Genomic DNA, 23,590 nt, shown 5'->3' with positions numbered 1-23,590 from the left:
CTACACTCAAGGGGCCAAAGAGCTGCATGTGGCTCAAGGGCCACGGTTTGCCAACCAGTGCCCTAATACATATAAACATAAGAAAAAAAATTACCTCTAATTCCTTTAGAAATAAATGGTCTACATTCTTGAAGGAATTCTTCATGAAGACTTCATTGGCCTCTTTCCCGCTGGCCGTGTGCAGGTCCAGGAGCTCTTGGAGGGTTTCTGTGGGTAGTTCAACCTTCTCCCCCATCTGCTTGTCATAGTGGGCAATGGCCTTTTTTACTGCAGCCGAGTTCTCTATCTGGGCCAAGGCCAGGACTGTGTTCTCCATGCAGGGCAAGTCTCCACTGGTGATGGCATTGACATAGGTCATCACCAGAGTCTCCAGCCCTTCAAATAGAGAACAAAAGGTAACATTTGTTGTAGGTAGGGTGAGGAAACTGTCCATCATGCGTAAATCTGGTGATATCTCTCAACACTCATTTGGCTCATAGCATGGATGTCCTCAGCATCACCTAGAAGTTTGTTAAAAATGCAGAATCTCAGCCTTTGTTCCAGATGAACTGAATTAAATCCTCCTCAGGTGAGATCTTGGGTGATATGGATCTACATTAGGGGTGTCGACCTCAATCAGAGAAGGGGCCAAAATCTAAAATCCAGCCTAAATCGCGGGCCGAATGGTTTACTGAACAGTCGTAAACTGACAATGTTATAAACTGACAGCGGAGTGCAGTGATGACAGCGCGGTGCGGGCCACATTGCAAGGCCTGGCGGGCTGAATTTGGCCCGCGGGCCTTGTGTTTGACACATGTTATCTACATCAAAGGGTGATAAACTCTGTTCTTGGCACCATAGACCTGTGTTCATTGAGGGCATGTGTTTTACCCGAAAGCATCTTTACGACAGGAAATGTACCTCTCATTCATGTCTCTATCATCAGTTCTGGTCAGTGATAAGTATTTATAAAATGAATATTTGTGAAACAATTAAAAAGAACTCCTCTGCCCTGGCCAGGTGGCTCAGTTGGTTGGAGCATCATTACATGCACCAAAAAGTTGTGGATGTGATTCTTGGTCAGGGCACACACCTAGGTTCAATCCCAGTTGGGGCGCATGCAGGAGGTAACTGATTAGTGTTTCTCTCTCACATTGATGTTTCTCTCTCTTAAATTCATGGGAAAACTTCCTTGGCTGAAGATTAAACAACTAAAAATAAATTTAAAAAGGAGTCCTCCATTTTATTTTATTTTATTTATTTATTTATTTATTTATTTATTTTTTCGCATTCAGTGCTTTTATTCTACTTTACCAAGTTTACAAAACTTTTTTTTTTTTTTTTAAGTTTTCACTTTTTCTTGTTTTTTTTTTTTTTTTTAATATATTTTATTGATTTTTTTTTTTTTTTTGCCCCCCACCCTCCCTCCCACACATCCCCTCCCTCCCCAGAGTTTTGTGTCCATTGGTTATACTTATATGCATGTATAAAAGTCCTTCGGTTGATCTATTATCTCCCCCAGATCTTCCTCCCCTCCCCGCTGTAATTTGACAGTCTACTTGTTGATTTACTGTCTCTATATCTATCTTTTGGTTCATCAGTTTATAATGCTCTTTGTTATCCACAAATGAGTGAGGTCATGTGGTGTTTCTCTTTCATTGATTGGCTTATTTCACTCAGCATGATGTTCTCCAGTTCCATCCAGTTTGCTGCAAATGATGAGAATTCCTTATTTTTTATGGCCGCATAGTATTCCATTGTGTAGATGTACCAAAGTTTTTGGATCCAATCATCTGCTGACGGACACTTAGGCTGTTTCCAAATTCTGGCTATTGTAGATTGTGCTGCTATGAACATAGGGGTGCATATATCCTTTCTGATTGGTGTTTCTAGTTTCTTGGGATATATTCCTAGAAGTGGGATTACTGGGTCAAATGGGAGTTCCATTTTCAGTTTTTTGAGGAAACTCCACACTGTTCTCCACAGTGGTTGCACCAGTCTACATTCCCACCAGCAGTGCACGAGGGTTCCTTTTTCTCCGCAACCTCGCCAACACTTGTCGTTTGTTGATTTGTTGATGTTGGCCATTCTGACAGGTGTGAGATGGTACCGCATTGTTGTTTTGATTTGCATCTCTCGGACAATTAGTGACTTTGAGCATGTTTTCATGTGCCTTTTGGCCTTCCTTCTGTCTTCTTTTGAAAATGTTCTATTTAGGTCCATTGCCCATTTTTTAATTGGATTATTTATCTTCCTTTTATTTAGTTGTATAAGCTGTTTGTAGATGTTGGAGATTAAACCTTTATCAGTGGTATCATTTGCAAATATGTTCTCCCACACTGTGGGCTTTCTTGTTGTTTTGTTGATGGTTTCTTTTGCTGTAAAAAAGCTTTTTATTTTGATGTAGTCCCATTTGTTTATTTTCTCTTTAGCTTCCATTGCCCTAGGGGTAGTATCAGTGAAGAAGTTCTTTTGGCATACGTCTGAGATTTTGCTGCCTGTGGATGCTTCTAGTATTTTTATGGTTTCCCGTCTGATGTTTAAGTCCTGTATCCATTTTGAGTTTATTTTTGTGAATGGTGTAAGTTGGTGATCTAGTTTCATTCTTTTGCATGTGTCTGTCCAATTTTCCCAACACCATTTATTGAAGAAACTGTCTTGACTCCATTGTATATTCGTGCCTCCTTTGTCAAATATTAGTTGAGCATAGTGATTTGGGTTGATATCTGGGTTCTCAATTCGATTCCATTGATCTATATGTCTGTTCTTGTGCCAGTACCAGGCTGTTTTGAGAACAGTGGCTTTGTAATATAGTTTGAAGTCTGGTATTGAGATCCCTCCTACTTTACTCTTCTTTCTCAGGATTGCTGTGGCTATTCGGGGTCTTTTATTGTTCCAAATGAACTTTTGGAGAGTTCTTTCTAGGTCGGTGAAATATGTCGTTGGTATTTTAATGGGGAGTGCATTGAACCTATAGATTGCTTTAGGAAGTATGGACATTTTGATGATGTTGATCCTACCAATCCATGAACATGGTATGTTCTTCCATCTCCTTACATCTTCCTCTATCTCTTTTTTCAGTGTCGTGTAGTTTTCCCCATATAGGTCCTTTACTTCCTTAGTTAAAGTTATTCCTAGGTATCTTAATTTTTTTGGTGCGATGGTAAATGGAATTGCTTTTTTAGTCTCTGTTTCTGCAGTTTCTCTGTTGGTGTATAGAAAAGCCATGGATTTCTTGGCATTAATTTTGTATCCTGCTACATTACCAAATTCATTTATTAAGTCAATTAGTTTTTTAATGGAGTCTTTTGGGTTTTTTATGTACAATATCATGTCATCGGCAAATAAGGATAACTTTACTTCTTCTTTTCCAATTTGGATGCCTTTTATTTCCTCCTCTTGTCTAATTGCAATGGCTAGTACTTCCAGTACTATGTCAAACAGGAGTGGCGAGAGTGGGCATCCCTGTCTTGTTCCTGTTCTTAGAGGGAATGGTTTTAGTTTTTGCCCATTGAGTATAATGTTGGCTGTGGGTTTATCATATATAGCTTTTATTATGATGAGGTATGATCCTTGTACTCCCACCTTGTTAAGAGTTTTTATCAGAAAAGGGTGTTGGATTTTATCGAATGCTTTTTCTGCATCAATTGATATGACTATATGATTTTTATCTTTCAATTTGTTTATGTGATGTATCACGTTTATTGATTTGCGGATATTGTACCATCCTTGCATTCCTGGAATAAATCCTACTTGGTCGTGGTGTATGATCTTTGTGATGCTCTTCTGGAGTCGATTTGCTAGAATTTTGTTGAGGATTTTAGCATCTATGTTCATGAGGGATATTGGTCTGTAATTCTCTTTCATTGAGTTGTCTTTATCTGGTTTTGGGATTAGGGTGATGCTGGCTTCATAGAAGGAATTTGGAAGTGTTCCTTCCTCTTGGATTTTTTGGAATAGTCTGAGGAGGATAGTTTTTAGTTCTTCCTTGAATGTTTGGTAAAACTCTCATGTGAAGCCATCTGGCCCTGGGCTTTTGTTTGCTGGAAGCTTTTTGATGACTGTTTCAATTTCTTCCCAAGTCACTGGTTTATTGAGATTTTTAGATTCTTCCTGATTGAGTTTTGGAAGATTATATTTTTCTAGGAATATGTCCATTTCCTCCAGGTTGTTCAGTTTGTTGGAGTAGAGTTGTTCATAGTATTTTGTAACAATCCGTTGTATTTCGGTGGGGTCTGTTGTTATTTCACCTCTTTCATTTCTGATTTTGTTTATTTGGGTCCTCTCTCTTTGTTTCTTGGTTAGTCTGGCTAGAGGTCCATCTATCTTGTTTATCCTTTCAAAGAACCAGCTCTTGGTTTTGTTGATCTTATGTATTGTTTCTTTGGTCTCTATGTCGTTTATCTGTGCTCTGATTTTTGTTATTTCCTTCCTTCTACTTACACTGGGCTTTTCTTGTTGCTCTTTTTCTAACTCTTTGAGTTGTAGAGTTAGATCATTTGTTACACTTTTTTCTAGTTTTTTGCAATAGGCTTGTAAGGATATGAACTTCCCTCTCAAAACTGCTTTTGCTGTGTCCCATAGATTTTGGATTGTTGTGTTTTCATTGTCATTTTTTTCCAGGATGTTTTTAATTTCTTCCTTGATTTCTCTGGTAACCCAGTCCTTGTTTAATAGCATGCTGTTTAGTCTCCATGTGTTTGATTTCTTTGGATTATTTTTATTGTAGTTAATTTCCAGTTTTATGCCATTATGGTCTGAGAAGATGCTTGATATGATTTCTATCTTCTTGAATTTGAAGAGACTTTGCCTATGTCCCAAAATGTGGTCTATCTTTGAGAATGTCCCATGTGCATTTGAGAAGAATGTATATTCTGTGGCTTTGGGGTGGAATGTTCTGAAGATGTCAATTAATTCCATCTGGTCTAGTGAGTCATTTAGGATTGATATTTCTTTGCTGATTTTTTGTTTGGATGATTTGTCAAAGGGTGACAGTGGGGTATTAAAATCTCCTACTATGATTGTATTGCTGTTAATCTCTCCCTTAATGTCCTCCAGCAGTTTTTTTATGTATTTGGGTGCTCCCGTATTGGGTGCATATATATTTACCAGGGTTATTTCTTCTTGTTTGATTGCTCCCTTTAGTATTATGAAGTGGCCTTCATTGTCTCTTGTTATGTCCTTCACTCTGAGATCTAATTTGTCAGATATAAGTATTGCTACCCCAGCTTTCTTTTCATTTCCATTTGCCTGGAAAACCTTTTTCCATCCCTTCACCCTCAGTCTGTGTGCATCTCTTTTTCTGAGGTGGGTTTCTTGTAGACAGCAGATGTATGGGTCTTGTTTTCTTATCCAATCTGTTACCCTATGTCTTTTGATTGGAGCATTTAAACCATTTACATTTAATGTTATTAATGATAGGTACTCATTTGATGCCATTTTTATTCTATACCCCTGTGTTCCTTCTTCGCTTCCTATTTATTTATTTTTACAGTAGACCTTTGAGCATTTCTTGCATTGCTGGTTTGGTGGAGATAAATTCCTTTAGTCTTTTTTTGTCTGTGAAGCTCCTGATTTCCCCTTCAATTTTGATTGATAGTCTTGCTGGGTACAGTATTCTTGGATTCAGACCCTTTCTTTGCATGACTTTGTATATTTCATCCCATTCCCTTCTGGCCTGATAAGTTTCTGTTGAGAAATCAGTTGTTAGTCTGATGGGGGTTCCTTTATATGTAACTTTCTGTCTCTCTCTGGCTGCTTTTAAGATTCTAACTTTGTCATTGGTGTTTGCCAATTTAATTATAATATGTCTTGGCGTCGGTCTTCTGGGATCCATTTTGCTTGGGACTCTGCGAGCATCTTGGATTTGTGTGGGTTTTTTCTTCTCTATCTCAGGAAAATTTTCTGTCATTATTTCTTGAAATACATTTTCCATGTCTACCTCGGTTTTCTTTCCTTCCGGAACCCCTATTATTCGAATATTGTTTTGTTTTGCATTGTCCCAAAGCTCCCGTAGGCTCTCCTCCTGCTTTTTAATTTTTTTTTCTAGAAGCTGCTCTAATTGGGTATTTTTTTCCATCTTGTCTTCTAGCTCACTGATGCGATCCTCTGCTTCTTCTAGTCTGCTCTTGATGCTATCTATTGAGTTCTTCATAGTAGCGATGTCATTTTTCATTTCATCTTGAGTCATCTTCATTTCCTCTTGGGTTTTTTTCATTTCCTCTTGGGTCTTACTCAAATTGTCAAATTTGTCTTCCATTCTTTTTAGCCATCTTAAGATTGTTACTCTGAATTCTTGCTCTGGTAGGTTGCTTGCCTCTATATCGTTTACTTCCTTTTCTGGTGAAGCCTGCTTTTCTTTCATATGCGGGCTGTTTTTTGGTCTCCCCATGATCTATGATGTCTGGTTGTGTAGTTCTCTCTCTCCTGCTTTGATTTAAAGGCACAAAATACAACACAACCAGGTACAACACACAAGGCACTGAATCGAAATGTGTTTGCGATATTAATAACCACCAATAAGGGTGACTAGAACCCAGCTAACAAAAACATGCAATCAAACAAAAAGCATAGGCAAATCAATCTTATAAAAGAAAAGCATACAACTTCAGTAAAGTTAACATTCAACATACAACTTCAGAGTTAGAGAGTAAGACTGTTTTTTTTTTGTTTTTTTTTTGTTTTTAGGACAACTGCGAGGGAGGTGTGAATGGGTTTGGAGCAGGTAGTTGGAAATTAGATATATACAAGTAGGGTGAAATTTTAGGAGGGGGTAGACAGATGGAATGGGGGAAATCTAGAGCAGGAAAGGGTTAAGATAAACAGGGTATCAAAGGAAAAGATTGGAAAGAGGGTGAGGGCATAAAGGTAGGGTTGAGATAGAATAAAGCGTTGGAGAAAGAAGGATAGATAAAGACTGTAGAACAGTAATCCTGAAATTAAAAAAAAAAAAAATATATATATATATATATATATATAATCAAATGGAATAAAAATAATAAAAATAAACAAAAGAAAATAAGATGAAAAAGGTAAATTAGTAGTAGTAATAATGTTGATTACATATACAATGTAATAATTATCAAGATAAAATCAAGTGAGGAAAAAGAAAAAAAATAGTTTCTTGAGTAAACGTTGCAAATAATGAAAACAAAAGTAAAAAACAAAAATTTAAAAATTAAAAAAAAATAATAATAAAATTTTAAAAATTTAATTAAAATTAGCAGTAATGAAGGTCATTCGCTTCCTCTATTGTTATGATCCAGTCCTGATTTTTAGGCAGGTTTTGCTTTGTTTTTATTACACTAGAGTCAATTTGTGACTTAGCCTCTGGGGGCAGTGTTTCTAGGTTGACTTCCCAGACTCTAAAGCCTCTCCAGCTTTTTTTTTTTTTCCGTCCTCTCTGAAGCTGGAACTATGGAGGGGGGGAGGGGGCAGGTCTGAGCAACTGCAATCTCCCGCAACTCTCCGATATCCCTCCGAGCCGGATCCAAATGTGTTGCTCTTTAGATATCTCCCCTGTTAGGAGCCCCGTCCACTTTCAAGGGTGACAACCGCCCAACAGCGGGGGCTTCTACTTGTAATCACCACCCCTGTCCTCCAGCTTCCGGGAGCGCGCTCTGTGCGCACAGGCTTTTTGTTTTCGCCGCGAGCGCTCTCAACCCTCTCCCCGCGAAATCTGACCTTTTCGCTGAGCAGTGGGGCAATCCTGTGAGGGCAAGTGTTCGCGCCGCTTGGGATCCGCGTTCTGGGGGTCACAGATGCTTGGTGGTCGCTGCGGCTGTGGATATTCAGGCCTCTGACACGATCCTATCTTCCTCTCAAGATGGCGAGGTTTCCCCGTCCAAGCCGGTAGGTAGCTCCGGGCAGGGACACAGCCTGCGTGGGTGCTTCCCTGTGAGGGGCACCTCTGTCAGCAGCCCCCCAGCAGTTTCTTCTGGTGTTCGCTGTCTCCCAGCTTGCCAATAAACACTCACAGCACAAGACCCTCAGTTGCTCTCTCTTTCTGCTTCGGGAGAGGGAGGAGTCCTCCATTTTAATCATTCTGGAAGAACACTGTCCAAAAGAACTTTCTGTGATGATGGTCCTGTGCTATTTGTGCTGACCAATAATGCAGCCCCTAGACATCTAATCAGAATTCTTAATTTTCTTTAATTCTAATTATTCTACATGTAAGTTTAGTTATATGAAGCTACTATACTTGTCTAGTAGCTATTATATGGAATAGTACAGGTCCAGGTTATTAGGGCAATTTTAAGCAATAGATCTTTTTTATTTGTCTTTTTCTATCAATTCTCACCCACAAAATCTGTCTAATAAAATCTATTAGAAATGTGTCATTCAGAATGTACCACAGTAATAGTAGTATATTTGCATTTTTTAAGTCTGAAACTAGGCGGATGCTATTCCACCATCCTTTAGCCTTAACAGTGAGAGTAATGACTGGGAAGAGGACTCACGGGGTCCATTGACCTGGATGTTTCCTGAAAGAGTTTTGACCTTGGAATTGGTAAAGATGTAGGAACAGAAGTCAGCAGCTTGTTGCACGAATTCGGGGTCCAGCTCATCATCATGCATTGTCTCAAGTTGGCCTAGCTTCTTCTGATGAGTGGGCTGATCAAAGATAAAGCATTTCTTCTTTGGGAAGAACTTTTGGATACAGAGTCGGGGCAGGTTAAACTTTTCATCTTTAAGACTGGTACCTGTGGAAAGATAAAAAAGGGCTTTGTATAATATAGGGGCTTGGAAAATTTTCCTGTAAATGTCCAAATGATTATATATATATATATATATATATATATATATATATATATATATATATATATATATATATATATTAGACTTTGCAGGTCATGTATTTACTAAGAATTCAATTCTGCTATATAGCATGAAAGCAGCCATGGACCATCTAATAGTATTCATGCAGTAAAACCTATTTGTATGATTGCTGTCGGGCTGCATTGGCCATCATTTGCCTGTGGGCTATAGTTTGCCAATCCCTGGCCTAGCACATCGTTATGCTTTAATCTATTTTCTTTAAATAAATGCCCATTCCATTCCATATTCTTTGGCTAATTACAGCATCACAAGCCCTAAGTAGGGAGATAAAAATCAAAATGATCACAGTATAGGGAAAGGTGAAGGAAAAAGTAACTTTTCTTAGAACAGGGGAGAAGATAATTCAAAATTAATTATTATAATTCAGCAGCTGAGAAGTAGAAAACTATACATGTAAGAACACTAAGTAGAAAAATAAAAGATGATGGTTTCTCATGGCTTGTGGTTCCCAATAATCAGTTCTAAGTCCCCTTTACCTTGCTTGAGTTGGAGTGAATTCTGCAGGAACTCGTCTGCTGAGATGGGTTGCCCATCTGCTTCCAATTCTAGGGGAAAATCCCTCGGTGTCCACAAAAAATCCGGAAAGAAGCTCACAAAGTCAGCTGAGTCCTCATCCTCATTGGCATCAGGTGAAGATTTTGCCCTTATTTTATCTGTCAGCTCTGTCACATAGCTGAGTAGCAAACTAAGGAAAATGGTGTAAATGAACAGTGCCTCTCATGCAATATTATTCCCACATATTCCAAACCTTTGTTTTTGCTTTGTTTCTTACTCAAGTGTTAATACTTCCTGCCCTTGAGTTATTTTTTATACTTTCTCTTATTGTGCTTGATTCTCCAGGATTCACATTCTGGGAGCTGTCTTTTAAATACAGGGCTTCCTCCCGGGGTTGTCTTACAAGCCTTATAAAGGGTTCAGCATTCTGGAGAAAAGGGCTCCTCGTAGATTCAAGAGGAGCCCAAAGATGATAAAAGATATTTTTGAAAGGCATTGGAGGTCACAGGAGCTTCAGCTAAAGGGAACTGGAGACTACTCCTTCACTAATGACCCAGCTTTTATTTAACAAAATTTGTCCAAAGGCAAGGTGGAAATAATACACTTGAAGGGTGTGGTATCTATGGGTAGAAAAGCATTGCCAGTTTGGGGAATAGCCTACAGCTGTTCTGGTGTTTGACCAACAAGAGGCAATAAAATATCCTGAGCTGTCTGGCAGTTAACAATAATCCTATTCAGGTTTGAGGGAAGTGCCTTAGCTGTTTCCAACAGGTAAACTACATATGTGGCACAGCCATTTTTGAGCCACCCAAGCTTCACCAACCTTTTGGCAAAATTCTTGTAATTATTACAAGCTGGAATTTGTTCTTGGCACCTACCCTCTGATTTTGATGCTGTTCTGGATCACAAAAAGGATACTACAGTTGGTCCATGGCCTGCTGGTTTATGGTCCCCATGCTGTTGTACACAAAGGTGCTGCTCAGCAGAATTGCCAGGGCAAAGATCCAGGAGTCACTTTTGTTGCTATTCTGGAAATCAGAACACATTTGGGCCAGGATAATGTTTTATTCTCATGGCACTTTCCAGATCAGCAGTATTAAAGGTATACTCATTTAGTACAGTGGCTTTTTTTTAGATTGATGACTTATAAGAGGGAAACAAATACAAAAGAAAATGATTGTTAAAAGGTCTTGGACTTTGAATACTCTTCTGATTAGTATTTTTGGTTACACATATTCTCACTAAGACCTCTTATGACCATTGGCAGATAATTGCAAAAGAAATAGTTCAGATTGCTGGGCACTCTAAAGCCTTAAATGTAATTTGGTTTTCTCTATTTTTTATACTAAAATTGACTCATGTAAGAGTAATAATACTTATACCTATTATATCTAATCATTATTATTTATCTAACACTTTCCATTCTTATCCAACAGTCAAAACAGTACTATGAGGCAAATATCAACAGTTTGCATTGCATTTACAAATCAGAAAGCTGAGGATAAAAGAAGTGAAATAATTTGCTAAGGCCAATGTGTTAATGACAGCATTTACATCCCCACAACAGTTTAGATCTTCTGAACATTAATCCTTAATTAAAGTTTTCTGTAGGACAGAATTCATAGCTGATTTTGTTTGTAGTACCTTTATGCTTCTGTGTTAACTGATTTAACTTATAGCCTCTTTTTAATAATTATAATACTATCTAATGACCACTATGCTCTTCTAGGTTTCTGCCTTATATTTTTATTATTTCTGATTGCAAAACTTGGTCTCTTAGCATGTAAACAGAAATGAAAAAACCACATATGGTTTAGTGCCAGCTCTTATTTGAATAAAAATTAAAATAATAAAATTTTAAAAAAAGAGAAGTAAAAATATTAAATAGTGTAGACAATACCCAGAAATGAGGGGATTGTGTCCAAACTAAATCTTCAAGGCTTACCTTCTCTACATTTCCCAGCCCCTCAGTGTCAAGCAGAACTAGGGTGTAGTTTTGTTTCTTAGGGTGAGGCACACACCACATCCAGATGCCTTTGGTGTGAGACTGAACTGTGGAGCCCATAGAGAAGCCTTCAGGGGATAGGAGAGAGAGGGAGTTGAGTTTTCATAGCAGATGTGTCTTAAAATGAAAATAAATGTGAACATAATCAAGGTAAGGAGAGACTATAACTAGTGGATTGTCTGGCATGTCTCAGAGATTGAGTGTCGACCTAAGAACCAGGATGTCATGGTTCCACTTAGGGGGAAAGTACATGCCCTGGTTATTTACTCCATCCTTAGTGTGGGGTGTGCAGGAGGGAGCCGATCAATGATTCTCTCTTAATCACTGATGTTTCTAACTCTTTCTCCCTCTTTTTTCTTCTCTGAAATCAATAAAAATCCTATCTAATACAAGAGTAATATGCAAATTAACCATCACTACACTATACACAGAAGTCATGACCACAAGCCATGCCCACCAGCCAATAAGAAGCGAATATGCAAATAAACCCGACCAAGATGGCTATGGCCACAGAGAGCAGGAGGGAGGCTTGGGTTTCCCCAGCGATGGAGGAAGCCAAGCTTTCCATCTGCTCTTCCTGGCCTATTCTTCCACTCAAGGCTACAAAGTTACAATGATAGAATATACATAAATTCAAACAGAAATGGTGGAAACCATGCAGGTATAAGAACAGGAGGCTAGGTTGGCCTCCAATGATGTAGGAAGCCAAGCTTTCAACACACCGTGGCCTGCCCAGGCCTTGGCTTCAGGCTACAATGTTTCAATTATAGAAGATACACAAATTTCAACAGAAATGGCTGCTGCCACAGAGCAAGCAAAAGACTTGGCTCCCCCAGAGGCTACAAAGTTTCAGTTACAGAAGATAAATAAACCCCAGAAACAAAGCCTCCACTAGGGTCACTAGGGAGCATGGCCAGTCTGCAAACCGCCACAGGGCCCTAGCCTAAGCTATCCCACAAACCAAGGGAACCCCACCCTTATCCAGGACACCCTTTAAGGCACGCCACCTGGCCCCCACCCATGCACCAGGCCTCTATTCTATGTAATAAAACAGTAATATGCAGATTGATCATCACTCGAACACACAGGATGGCTGCTCCTATGTGAACACAAGATGGCCAGCAGGGAGGGACAGTTGGGAGGGACCATGCCTGCAAAGGAGGGCAGTTTTGGGCCATCAAGCCTGCAGGGGAGGGCACTTAGTGTTGTCAGGCTGGCAGAGTAGGGAAGTTGGGGGCAACCAGGCCTGTAGGGAAGGGCAGTTAGGAGGGACTCCGGCCTGCAGAGGAGAGCAGTTTGGGGGAGACCAGGACTGCAGGAGAGGGAAGGTAAGGGCAAACAGGCTGGCAGTAGACTATTTAGGCATCAATCAGGCTGGCAGGGGAGTGGTTAGGGAGTGTCTCAGTCTGGCAGGGAGAAGCAGTTAGTAGCAACCAGGAAGGGATGCAGGAGAGCAGTTGGGAGCCAGCAGTCCTGGATTGTAAAAGGAATGTCCAACTGCTCATTTAGGCCCGATCCCAGTAGGATTGGACATCCTTCAAGGTGTCTCAGATTGGAGAGGGTGTAGGCTGGGCTGAAGGATACCCCACCCTGTCATAAACAAATTTCATTCATTGGGCCTCTAGTACATTAATAAAAAATAAAAAAAACTACAGAGAAACAGGGAAATTCAAATATCCAGTACTTAAAAACATTCAACACCTTTTTATTATAGAACCATTAACAAATTAGGAGTAAAAAAAAAACTAACTCAACATAATAAAAGGTATATATGAAAATTCTTCAGCCAGCATCACACTTTATGGTGTAAGAGAGAAAGCTTTTTCCTCCTACAAAATTAACCAAAAGAGTTCATAAACATATAAATAAGAGCTAATACTATACATTTCATAGAAGAAAACATAGGGGGAAAACTTCATAATATCGACTTTAGAATGATTTCTTGGATATGACACAAAAAGCATAAAAACAAAAGAAAAATAGATAAGTTGTATTCAAAATTATAACTTTTGTGTGTCAAAGGATACTATCAACAGAGTTTCATAGGTATCCTATGGAATGGGCGGAAATACTTCTTAGTTAAGCGATTAATATCCAGAATATATTAAAAAAGGTCCTGCAATGCAACCCCAGAAAACAAACAAGACAATGAAAAAGTGAGCAAAGCATTTGAACAGACATTTCCTTAAAGAAAAATACAAATACCAATAATCACATAGAAGATAATAAATAGCACTAGCTATCAGGGAAATACAAATCAAAACCACAAAAAGATAGCATTTGATACCGTTAGGATGATCACTATCAAAAAAATAAATACAGTCTTGCTTGTGGCTTGTGGTTGAGTGTAGACCTATGAACCAGGAGTTCATGGTTCAATTCTCAGCTTGGGTTGTGAGATTGATCCCCAGTGTGGGGCTTTCAGGTGGCAGACAGTGTTTCTGTCTCATTATTAATGTTTCTATATATCTCTCACCCTGTCTGAAGTCAATAAAAACAAACAACAACAAAAAACACCACACACACAGAGCTAAATAACAGGTTTTGGCAAGAATTTGGACAAATTAGAATCCTGTGCATTTCTGGGAAATATGTAAAATGGTAGAGATGTTGGAAATGATACGGTGATTCTTTAAAAAATTAAACAGATTTCCAGGAAAAGAATACAAATTGTGCTTTTCAAAGGAAAATTAAGAAAAGTGGGAAGAGACAGTGAATTGACTCTTTCAGATCATAGTAAAGATAAGAGGATAACTATCGATAAAAACCTCGCTTTCAATATTTCTCCCCATCTCTACCTTGCTCTTCCTGTAACACCATACTCAAAGCTGGGAGTATGGGTGGAGAGAAGGGATCTGGCAGAGCTTAGCTGGTGCCCCTCACCTTTTTTCTGCCCAGCCAGCTTGTTCATCAGGTAGGATTTGCCTGTGCGGTAGGGACCCACAATGGCCACCACCACCACAGGCTGTGCAATGGCAGACAGGATCTTCAAAGCTTCTGGGTTAACCACTAGTTGTGTGTCAGTATTCTCAATGAGGCACACCGGGCCTGGCATGTGCTTGTCTGAGGCCATGTCCAGGGTGTCACCTTATCTGCAAGCAAGGAAATGGGATGGATTAGAACTTCCATTCTCAGTAGATCAAAAACTTTCACCAGGTATTTTGATCCAGAGTCATAAAATTCCCCAACATGGCCAGAAGAACTGGTCAACAGTGACATGGATGAGGGGAAGATTTGTATTATTTTAGAAAGTTATAGAAGTGCAATTGAAGGAGGTCATTAAAAAAATATTGGTATGACAAGGACATCAGCATTTAACCACTTTCATGAACAAAATCTTTAATTTACCATAGAAAACTTTCTTTTTAGATTCTCATTAAAATTTTCAGACTAGAACCCACCTAGTGGCTCCGTGGTTGAGTGTGGGACCATGAACGAGGAGGTCAGGGTTCAATTGCTGGTCAGGGTACATGCCTGGGTTGCAGGCTTGATCCCCAGTAAGGGGAGCATAGGAAGCAGACAATCAATGTTTTGCTCTCATTATTGATGTTTCCATCTTTTTTTCTCCCTTCCTCTCTCTAAAATAAATAAAAATATATGAAAAATGTTTGTGCTAGACATGAAATATAAAATAGAATAAGATTAGAGAGTATTTTGCATCCTGGCCATATGTATGAAATTTAATATTTATTTGTTAATTAATTCTGCTATGAATAAAGACTTTTGGGAATAAATGCTTTGTCATTTTATGTATGCTCTTTGGCAAATTTTCAGAGATTTTGTTGTTATTAATCCTCATTGGAGTATATTTTTATATTGATTTTTAGGAAGGGTGGGAGGGAGAGGGGAGAGACAGAGAGAGAGAAACATCAACGTAAAACAGACAGTTGGATTGTTTGCCTCCTGCACATGCCCACACTGCAATCGTTCAATCCAACCTTCATCTAAGTGTCTACACTCTTAACTACTGTTCAAAAGCAGGCAGAGCATTTTTCACAGGCTTGAAATGTGTATGTTTTCTACTAGTTGTGCTTATTTTGCAGAAGCCAGGTTTCACAGAACTGTTTATACTACTATTCTGGAAGTGGAACCAATATAACTTACATTTGCTAATTTTATAAAAATGTATGACTGTATGAAAAAGATGACTAGGGACCTGCCCAAAGCCTTGATATGGGCTTGTGCAAGCAAGGGGATATAAGCAAGATGGGGTAAAACTGCGAGGCTGCAAATTCTGAATGTTGCCAAAAATAATGTTTGTGGATACATGTTTGTGGTATAAGGGAACAAAAGACTGAAATATGGTTTAAAAGATCAGGAGAGCCTAGGTTTTTTTTTTTTTTTTTTTTTTAAATAAATCTGTATTGTTCAGGTTATTACAGGTGTTCCTCCTTCCCTCCTCTCCCCATAGCTCCCCTCCACCTAATTCACCACCCCACTTCATGCCCTCACCACTGCCACTGTCTTTATCCATAATTGCAAGATTTTTGTCCAATCTCTTCCCATACCCCTCAGACCCCCTTCCCCCTGAGAATTGTTAGTTAACTCCCTTTCTATGTCCCTGATTCTATTATATTCACCATTTTGTTCTTCAGATTTTTTATTCACTTGATTTTTAGATTCACTTGTTGGTAGGCATGTATTTGATGTCTTTTTGTTGTTCATAATTTTTACCTTTACATTTTCTTCTTCTTCCTCTTCTTAAAGAATACCCTTCAGCATTTCATGTAATCCTGGTTTGATGGTGATGAACTCCTTTAACTTTTTTCTTGTTTGTGAAGGGCCTAGTTTGTTTTATGAAAATATATTTCCAGTCATACACTTATAGGTTTTTGTTTTTCTGTTCAGTAGAGGAGAAGGAGAAGCAGGAAGAAGATAGGAGGGAAATAAACTGGGGAGGAGAGTGAAAGGAAGAGCTGAAAGGAGAGAAAGAGAGGGTTGTCAGACAAGTAGGTGATGAGTAAAGTTCATGCCAAGCCAAGGAATTCAGAGGCAGTTTTCAGAAAGCAAGAACAAAACTGCTTGAGAGCACAGAGAGGTCAGGTGAACAATATGTTGGCTTTAGCAATGCAGGTTCTTTTAAGAGCAAACATTTTAGTAAAGTAGTGGGACCAAATTCTGCATGTAAGCCGTAAGAAAGAAGTTGGTCCTAAGAAATTGGATCAAGTGAACTGGGCTATTGTTTGTTTTATTTTATTAAAAAACTAGAAGCCCGGTACATGAAGATTCATGCTAGAATGGGCTTTCCTTTCCCTGGCTGCCGGCACTGCCTTTCCAGCCTAGCTCAGGCCCTATCTGCTCAGGCCCTGGAGCCGCCTCTTTTTGTTCAGAGAGCCACCTCTTTACGCTCTGGTAGCTGCCTCTGTCCACTCCATCCCTGCCTTCCCACGCTGCCCAGAGGCCCTGAGAGACTGGGAATGGGGCAGTCGTTTGGTGGTTAGTTTGCATATCACTCCTGATTGGTGTAGAGGAGGTATGGTCAATTTACATGTTTGTCTATTATTAGGTAAGATTATTATTTTTCAGTTACAGTTCACAATCAATATTATGGGAGTTTCAGTGTTCTACGTAGTGGTTAGATATTTGTATACCTTAAAAGGATCCTTTCAAAGTAGGGGAGTGTGGGGTAAAGGAGAGAGGTCAACAAAAGCACTTGTATGCATGCACATAAGCCTAACCAATGGACACAGACAACAGTTGGGTGAGGGCATAATTTGGGGGTAATGGAGGGATAAGGACACATATGTAATACCTTAATCAACAAAGAACTTAAAAGTTAAAATAAAAATCCTTCTATGGGTTTCTATGGGTTTAGTATCTACATGTCAGCATCCATAATTATTACATTACTAGAAGCTTGGTACTCAAATTGGTGCACAGGTGGGGTCCTTGGGTTTGGTTGACAATTGGGGCTCATTGCGGCATCTCACCGAGTCCTGATCAGGAATGATCAGGGCCGACCAGATGAGGGAAGGGGCTGAAGGAGATGGCTGGCCAGAGGGAGGAGCCCGGGAGGTTGTCCGGATGAGGGGATGGGCTGCAGAGGTTGGCCAGCTGACCAGGAGAGGGGTTACAGGAGGTTGATCAGCTGTGGGAGCACACTGACCACCAGGGGGCAGCTCCTGCGTTGAGCCTCTGCTCCCTGGTGGGCAGTGCACATCATAGCGACTAGTCTTTCTTGTCATTCCTCTGTAGTGGTTGCTTACCTTTTATTATATAGATTATTGACTATATTCCTTAGGTTCTGCTTTACATCCCCCTGACTGTTTTGTAACTGCCAATTTGTATTTCTTAATCTCTTCCCCATTTTCATCCAGCCCCCATCCTCCCTCACATATGGACACCAGAACCTGAGTTACTTTTCAATGATTAATCCACTTTGAAACAAAACTCATCTATATGACTAAAATGTATGGTGTTTTGTGAATCTTCATCTTTCAGTCTGAGTTTCAGGTTTTTCTTTCTTCTTTTTAACAGTGTCAGGTGGCTGTTTAAGCTGCATCTCATATCCTATGCTTCTTTCTCATAAAAATAACACATCTGTAGCCCTTTCAGTGTGTCAGCTACAGTCAGATCAGAATTGAGCAAACTCCATGAAAGACAAGCATACGGGAGGCTTACATGGCAGGCTTGCAAACTCAGAGACCTAAAGTAACCACAAAAGATGGTCTGAAATTAACTGTGTCTGCAGCCAACACAATGTTGGCAAGAAGGAAAACAATTGTAATGCATTTTAAACTCTGAACATAGCCCCATGTCTGCTGCTGTGTAATTCCTCCATGCACAGTTTTGACACTTAGGGATGCACTGGGACTGCACCTCACCGTCTGTCACACAAGGGCTCCACTGCAACCTACCTTCATGCTCATCGTTCTTTGAAAAATGAACTGACCCTTGTAAATCCTTCCCACCTTGCCCCAGCCTTATCCTGGACTTCATTCTCAGAGAACAGTTCCTTTAGAGGTGGAGAGAAAGCTGCTTTGATGAGAAAATAAAGTTCTTACCTGTTTTTCCCCCTCAGTGTAGGTTGATTTCTTACTTCTCTGCCACTCACTGGATGGTTGGGCTTTTATTTAAACTCCGATGTGATGTGGCTGTCCTGACGTCCTAAAGTACTTAATTAGAAATAAAAGCTTTAGAGTAATGTGAAACTGAAAGCACTGAGTAAAAAGCAGTGACTCTACAACCATAAAAGGAATTTCTGAAAGCTATGCAAATGGGAGAGTACCTGGACTGTACAGGATTTCTTACCTAGTTCATGACAGGCCAGCAGAGGACATTTGGCTCAAGTGGACTAGTAAGTCCTGAAAAGAGAACGTGGCCCCAGTCTCACTTTATGGAACAACACGTGGTCATCCTCTCTGGCTCAACAAGAGGCAGATGCACTGAGAGAGAGACAGCAGGCCAAGGATAACAACAGCAGCTAACAGCTCACAGCCTTATGGCCTGTCTCTTGCAGTACAGCTACCACTGCCTCTGCCATTCTCTTGTCCTGCTTCTCCTTCAGGATGTCTCTATGTTTAAAGACCTCCTGGGCTACTTCTACTGACTGTGACCCATTCATTCCTTCAAATCCTTCCAGGTTTTAGAGTTTATTTCTGATATCTGGGGCTGACTGTGTTGCAAGGCCAATTGATCGCTTTCAGGTTCCGCAGAGCATCTGGGTCAATGGGAGTATAGACTCCATAAGCCTCGCATAAACGGCCCAGAAAAGCTGCAGGTGACTCCTGCGGCCCTGGACAATTTCACTGACTTTAGATAGATTTGTGGGTTTTCTGGCCGCTCCTTTTAAGCTCCTTAGGAGAATGTGGTGAAAATTGTCCAAGGAAGCCCTTGCCCCTATTGGTATTGGGTTCCTCTTGGGGCGAAGGGAGGGGAATGCTTCCTCAATCTGGTCCCGGTTTTCCTCAAGTGACCTGAGAACAGCCTTCTGGGCTTCTGAATGCATCTGGTCTTGTTCCTCAGAGGTAAAGAGGATAGCCAGGAGTTGCTGACAATCCTCCCAGGTTGGCTGGTGGGTAGGGAAAACAGTTCCAAGCAGATCAATTAAAGCCCGAGGCTTCTCAGAGACCTGGGGGTTTCATGCCTTCCGATTATAGAGGTGCTCCTGGAGAACAGGACATAACCATAAAGGGATGCCCTCCCATTTCCCCATCTCCCCGGCACAACACTTCTCTCAAGGCCAAGATGGCAGAGGAGACTGTTCCCTCTTGTGGGAGTTCTTCAGAGCTTCCATACTCTCAGCTGCTCTGGGTGTGGGGTGGTGAAAGGGAAGTGTCCTCTTTTGGCTCTGGCGTGGCACTTTGGTGGAGGAAGGACTGGAGGCTCTGGAGTGGGAAGCAGAGCAGGGGGTTCGGGTTTCTGGATTTTCTTAGAAATGGCCTTAGGTTCCACTACTAAGACTTGGGCCCCTGCTTGCAAGGCACAATTCTTAAACCAGGATGGGGGATTCTGGACTAGGGTCAGCCACTGATCTATGTATGGGAACTGGCCAGGGTGCCCTTCATCCCCAGTAACGGCATTCCAGGTTACCCGAATCAACTGGGGATCAAAAGAGCCAGTACACACCAAAAGCAGGCCATTCTGACTCACACAGTGTTCTGAGTCTTCCCACTGAATAAAGCTTAACACTATAGTCAGCCCCTTCCACAAACTCTTCCTTAAAATTCTTCAGCATGTAGCCCAAGGGGCTCTTCTGAGAGCTGGGTCCTCCTCCCACAATGACTGGCTCTGGCTGGTGGGAGAGGTGGCTCTGGGAGAGGTTATAGGCAGAAGGAGGGGAGGGGTTTGCAGTTTGCTGGTGAGTGTGTGGTGAGTGCTCAGGGAGGAGAGAAAGAAAAAAGTTAAAACCACTGCTTCGCCTGCCTGGGGCTGTGAGGAGAAGTCCAAGTTAACCTGGGAAATGGGATCTTTAGTCAGGGAGAGACAATATACAGATTAGGGGGAAAGAATATAGAGTCACCTTATTTGGGGTGAAGTCCCTTAAAGATTCTTGATAAGCTAGATTAGTAATCCATTTATCTAATCCTTCGATTAGTTAAAGAGGCTGGATAGAACCATGAAATGTTTTACAAGAGACTTTGATCAAAATAGTGAAAATGACACACAAGACACATAGGACCCACAGACAAAAAACCAAAAACCAAAAGTGACCTGTGACATCTCAGGGCACTTTGAGTATGGGGAAGTTTCAGCTGCATCCAGCTCTTCTCCTAATCCCCAAATGACCGATCCCAAGAAGCAAAACTCACCTTCTGGAGAGTTTCCAGATGGCTCCAAGAAAATATTTTAGGGACGAGCCAACGTTCCCTGTCCACCTGCTGGATCTGAATGGAAGTTCTCTGGGACCATGGAACACCTCAGTTTGCGCACACCCTAGAGATCCCCAGGTTTGCACAACCAGTCCAGGGGAGATAGGCCTCCCTTGGTGTCAGAACCAGCGCCTGCTAGTGGCTGGATCTGGCTGGGGCCTCCAAATGTTGTGATGTACCCTGGCAGTAAATACTCAAATTAATGAATCATGTAATCAATAAGCCAGCAACTGAGAGGGAGTTATGGCTCCAAATCTCATAGTCCCAAAATGGTGGAAACATCATGATTATATAGGCAAATTTCACAAAGGTATCGATTACATCTTTAGGTTTGGAATGAGGCACCTGGTTAGCAAAAAGCAGTTACAGAAGCTAAATTGAGCAAGGTAGATATCTACAAAGTTTAATTATAGTTTTGCTTCTTGGGACCACCGTGTCAATAGAAATACATTATCTCGAGCCATTGAGGCAATTCAGAGTATTAGTACTGTCCTGGCCAGGTCTTGAGACCACTGAGGCAATGGAAACACATTTTCTAGAGCCACTGAGGCAATTCAGAGTAATTGTGCTGTCCCAATCTCTAGGTGAAGAGGACTGTTTTACAAAAGACCAGTAAGATCACAATCAATGGAGTATTCAATCGAATAACTTAAGTTCAGAAGATCAAAATAATTTTTCTGTTATTTTAACAAGCAAATAAGTACAGAAGCCAAAACAGCAGGGTTAAACTTAAACAGCAGTTTTTACCAACCAGGATAGCTACTATGCTGAACAGAATGTCTCAACATTTCACTGTATATTTCTTTTAAAAAATTACCGGGAGAGTAATTTCTTAAAGGATATACAACTTCTGCTTCCAATTATAAAGTCCATTTCCTTCTATATCAGCTGTCTGCTGATGTCCTTGTAGACATTTGTCTTTTTGATTATGTTAAGCAGGTGTTTGTGATGGAAAAACTGCTTGATCTTACAGAACTTCATGAGCTCTTTTCCTAGTTTGTTTCTGACCCCCAGTTCAAATTTATCAATGACCCTTGATTCTGAGATTTGATTTCCTACTTGTGCATTCTAGTCACCGATGGTTATCAGCATGTCTTGTTTTGATGTGTGGTCAGTTTCTTCTTGAATATTTGCATAAAAGTATTCAATTTCATTTTATTCAGCTCAGTAAAATTAGAAAGGAAGAGAGGGGGTAAATGAATAGAAAAACACAGCAATGGTTTGCCACTTCCTTCTGCTGTGCAGTGTGTGAGTCCAAACCCCACATGTGCTGGGTCCCTGTTGTCACAATCACTAAACACTGCTCTGGTTCTAAACTCTGTACAGGTGTTTTTAACTAAATTCAATTTATTCTTCAGCACATGCATATAATGTAAATATTATTTGCATTTTACACATAAGTAAATGTCATTTAAATATATTTAATGTTTTTGTTTGTTTTTTATTTTTACGAAGAAAGGAAGGGAGAGGGAGAGAGAAAGAAACATTGACATAAAGTAAAACAACCTTTCACATGCCCAGACCAGGGACCAAGTACACATCCTGGGCAAGTGTACTGACCTCGAATTGAACCTGCAACCTTTTGCTGGACAGGACAACACCTGACCAACTGAGCCACAGTAGTCAGGGCTAGTGGTTTGTTTATAGTGTTAGGGTCTCTGAAGGAGACAAAATGGGTAAACAATTATGAATTTACTATAGGCCTTATGCATGCATTCGTGCATTGGTGGGGTCCCTCAGCCTGGTTGGCAATCAGGGCTGATTGGGGTTGTTTTGCCCAGTCCTGATCTGGGCCCCTCAAGGTCTACTGGCCTGAGGGAGGAACTGTGGGAGGTTGGCCAGACACAGGAGGTTGGCTATGGGAGCACACTGATCACCAGGCCTCTGCTCCCTGGTGCTCAGTGCACATTTTAGTGACTGGAGGTAATGGTTGCTTATGCTTTTATATATAAACTAGAGGCCTAGTTCATGAAATTTGTGCATGAGGGGGTGGTGTCCCTCAGTCCAGCCTGCACCCTCTCTTATCTGGGACCCTCGAGGGATGTCCAACTACTCGTTTAGGCTTAGGGCCTAAATGAGCAGTCAGACATCCCTCTCACAATCCGGGACTGCTGGCTCCTAACTGCTCACCTGCCTGCCTTCATGATTGTCCCTAATCACTTCTTCCTGCCAGCCTGACCACCCTCTAACCACTCCCATGCCAGCCTGATTGTTGTCTAATTGCTCCCCAAGAGGAAGCCGTCTTGTGTCCACATCGGGGCAGCCATCTTGTCTGTTGAAGATCAATTTGCATATTACTTTTTTATTAGGTAGGTTATATAAATTAGGTCATCTGGATACCAGAAGGGCTGAGCCCCCAAATGGTGCCAGCAACCAAAGATAGAAGTCAGAGTTTTTTAAGGGACTCTAGGAAGGCTTTTTTCAGGTACAGAATTCTCTGGGCAGGTCCAGATTCTGGGAGAGCACAGAGGGAAGAGATAATGGTCTTAGCAAGTGTAATGTCCATTATGAAGTGGGCTGAAGGTCAGTTCCCAGGGTAGGGGGTATCAATTCAATTATTTGATCAGACTTAACATATAGCAGTTCATTGAGTCACAAGGCCCTGATGATTAATTTGGGATTTCCTCAAATGATGAGTCAGTGTGTTAAAAGGAAAGTCAGAGGACATGAAGAAGGCCAAGAGACATATGAAGACATGGTGTTGGCGAGGATGCTGAGAAAAAGGGACCCCCATGCATTGCTGGTGGGAATGCAGACTGGTGCAACCACCTTGGGAAACAGTATGGAGTTTCCTCAAAAAATAAAAAAATGGAACTCCCATTTGACCCAATCATTCCATTTCTAGGAATATATCCCAGGAATCAGAAACACCAATCAGAAAGGATATATGCATTGCTATGCTCATAGCAGCACAATTTACAATATCTAAAGTTTGGAAACAGCCTAAGTGCCCATCAGCAGA

The 23,590-nt window shown here is 40.7% G+C and overlaps 1 protein-coding gene across 19 annotated transcripts in view; it reads right to left on the bottom strand.

The window, feature by feature from the left end:
- Positions 1–18,459, bottom strand: part of LOC311616656 (guanylate-binding protein 1-like) — an 87,033-nt gene extending 68,574 nt beyond the window's left edge. For 6 of the 19 annotated variants that reach the window (XR_014793965.1, XR_014793966.1, XR_014793967.1 and 3 more), the window contains exons 1-7: positions 18,322–18,454; positions 14,201–14,409; positions 11,258–11,385; positions 10,231–10,340; positions 9,294–9,490; positions 8,439–8,681; positions 95–375 (exon numbers count right to left, since the gene is read on the bottom strand). Coding sequence is in view for 16 of the 19 variants with exons in the window: in XM_084872290.1 (XP_084728416.1) it covers positions 95–375; positions 8,439–8,681; positions 9,294–9,490; positions 10,231–10,340; positions 11,258–11,385; positions 14,201–14,390 (1,149 nt within the window). In the remaining 3 variants the exon portion in view is untranslated. Of the gene's footprint in view, positions 1–94; positions 376–8,438; positions 8,682–9,293; positions 9,491–10,230; positions 10,341–11,257; positions 11,386–14,200; positions 14,410–14,718; positions 14,896–15,991; positions 16,406–18,321 lie in introns of those variants that run through there. The other 13 variants (XM_084872302.1, XM_084872287.1, XM_084872301.1 and 10 more) reach the window with 9 other exon arrangements.
- Between the last annotated feature and the right edge of the window lie 5,131 nt (positions 18,460–23,590).

The sequence above is a fragment of the Pipistrellus hanaki genome, assembly GCF_964339955.1.
Source record: "Pipistrellus hanaki genome assembly, chromosome: 2".
In the NCBI taxonomy this organism is placed as follows: Eukaryota; Metazoa; Chordata; class Mammalia; order Chiroptera; family Vespertilionidae; genus Pipistrellus; species Pipistrellus hanaki.
The sequence above is the reverse complement of the archived record's forward strand: the minus strand, read 5'-3'. Positions and strand labels throughout refer to the sequence as shown.